Genomic DNA, 1,369 nt, shown 5'->3' on the forward strand with positions numbered 1-1,369 from the left:
CAAATGATAACTCATTGGAGCTTTTCCCTTCCTGTTCTTCTCAACTTCGACGAATTCAGGTTTTTCCCGCGACATCTGAGGCTTGATCCAAGTGCCTTTGGGTGCAGCAGCTGGAGGCACATAGCTTCTTGGCCTGTTTGGATACGCTTTTTTAGGGTCCATCCTTTCCCATTGGGCTCTGCCTCGTTCAAACTGCAGCTTTTGGAAACTCTCTGCAGCAACTCTGTCAGTCAAAGCACTGCATCTGGGGCACAACCCCACTTGGGAATCCTGATTCTTGCATCAAAACAGGAAATCCAAGAAATCTTCATCATGCTTGGGGTACACATCAGCAAGTCGAACTTAGGGAGTTTCGCCGGTGCTTTCTTCAAGCATGTCATCAGGTATCTCAGTCAGTTCAACCATGTTGATATCGACAACGTCAGCAAACAAAGCCTCTTCCTGTTTGAGTGGGTCAGCGTCAATTTTCACCCTTCTGGTAGCAAATTTCAGTCGACCTTCGTGAAGTGACTTCTGGACCAGATCCCTGAAAAGAAAACATCGAGAGGTTGAATGCCCAAGATAATTATGATACTTGCAAAAACCTTTTTTTTGTCGTTGTTCTAATGGTGGTAGTTTGGCATTTGGGGGTACTAAAATCTGACCATCTTTAACTAATACATCGAAAATTTCCTCGCATTTACTAATATCAAAAGTGTAAGTTTTAGCAGGGAATTTCGAATTGTTATCAACAGAGACATTTTTTCCTTTCGACGGAAACAATGATTTACATTCGTATGCTGGCCCTGGTTTCATTTCGGCCAGATAAATCTCTGCCTCTGTTGGTGAGATGTAGTCAGCTTCGTATATAGGGTATGTATCATCATAATCAACGTAGGCTACCTTTTCCTTTTTAGCTTTTGCCTTGGTATGCCTGAATTTTTCTAGTCTTAAGCGTTCAAGGTGTCGAACCCTATCAGCTAACTGCGACATACTTTTGACAAAAGTTGGGTCTATTTACTTCCTAATGGAATAATCTAACCCTCCTGCCGCCATCTGAACCGGTTCATGTTCAGGCACCTGCGTGAAACATTTTGCTTTAAGTGACCTAAACCTATTCAGATAGTCGTCGATGGTCTATGCGAACCTCCTTTTGATGCTCGACATTTCGACCAGACTGATTTTCGAATGGCTTTCGTAAAACTGCTCATGGAAAAGCTTTTCCAATTTTGTCCATGAATCGACAAAGTTGGGGGTAATATAGTAAACCAAGTGAACGCTTCCTTTGTAAGAGATAATGGAAAATGCTTAACTCTAAGGCTTTCGTTATTCGCCATGTCCCCTGATTCAATCAGATATCTAGCAATATGCCCGACTATCGATTTGGTCG

The 1,369-nt window shown here is 42.5% G+C and overlaps 1 protein-coding gene across 1 annotated transcript; it reads right to left on the minus strand.

Annotated features, from left to right (window-relative positions):
- Positions 1 to 342: 342 nt before the first annotated feature.
- Positions 343 to 972, minus strand: LOC131604916 (uncharacterized). Its single transcript, XM_058877332.1, has one exon. It carries the CDS (start codon positions 970 to 972, stop codon positions 343 to 345), a length of 630 nt encoding a protein of 209 aa, XP_058733315.1.
- Between the last annotated feature and the right edge of the window lie 397 nt (positions 973 to 1,369).

Source organism: Vicia villosa, linkage group LG5, assembly GCF_029867415.1.
Source record: "Vicia villosa cultivar HV-30 ecotype Madison, WI linkage group LG5, Vvil1.0, whole genome shotgun sequence".
NCBI classification, from domain to species: domain Eukaryota; kingdom Viridiplantae; phylum Streptophyta; class Magnoliopsida; order Fabales; family Fabaceae; genus Vicia; species Vicia villosa.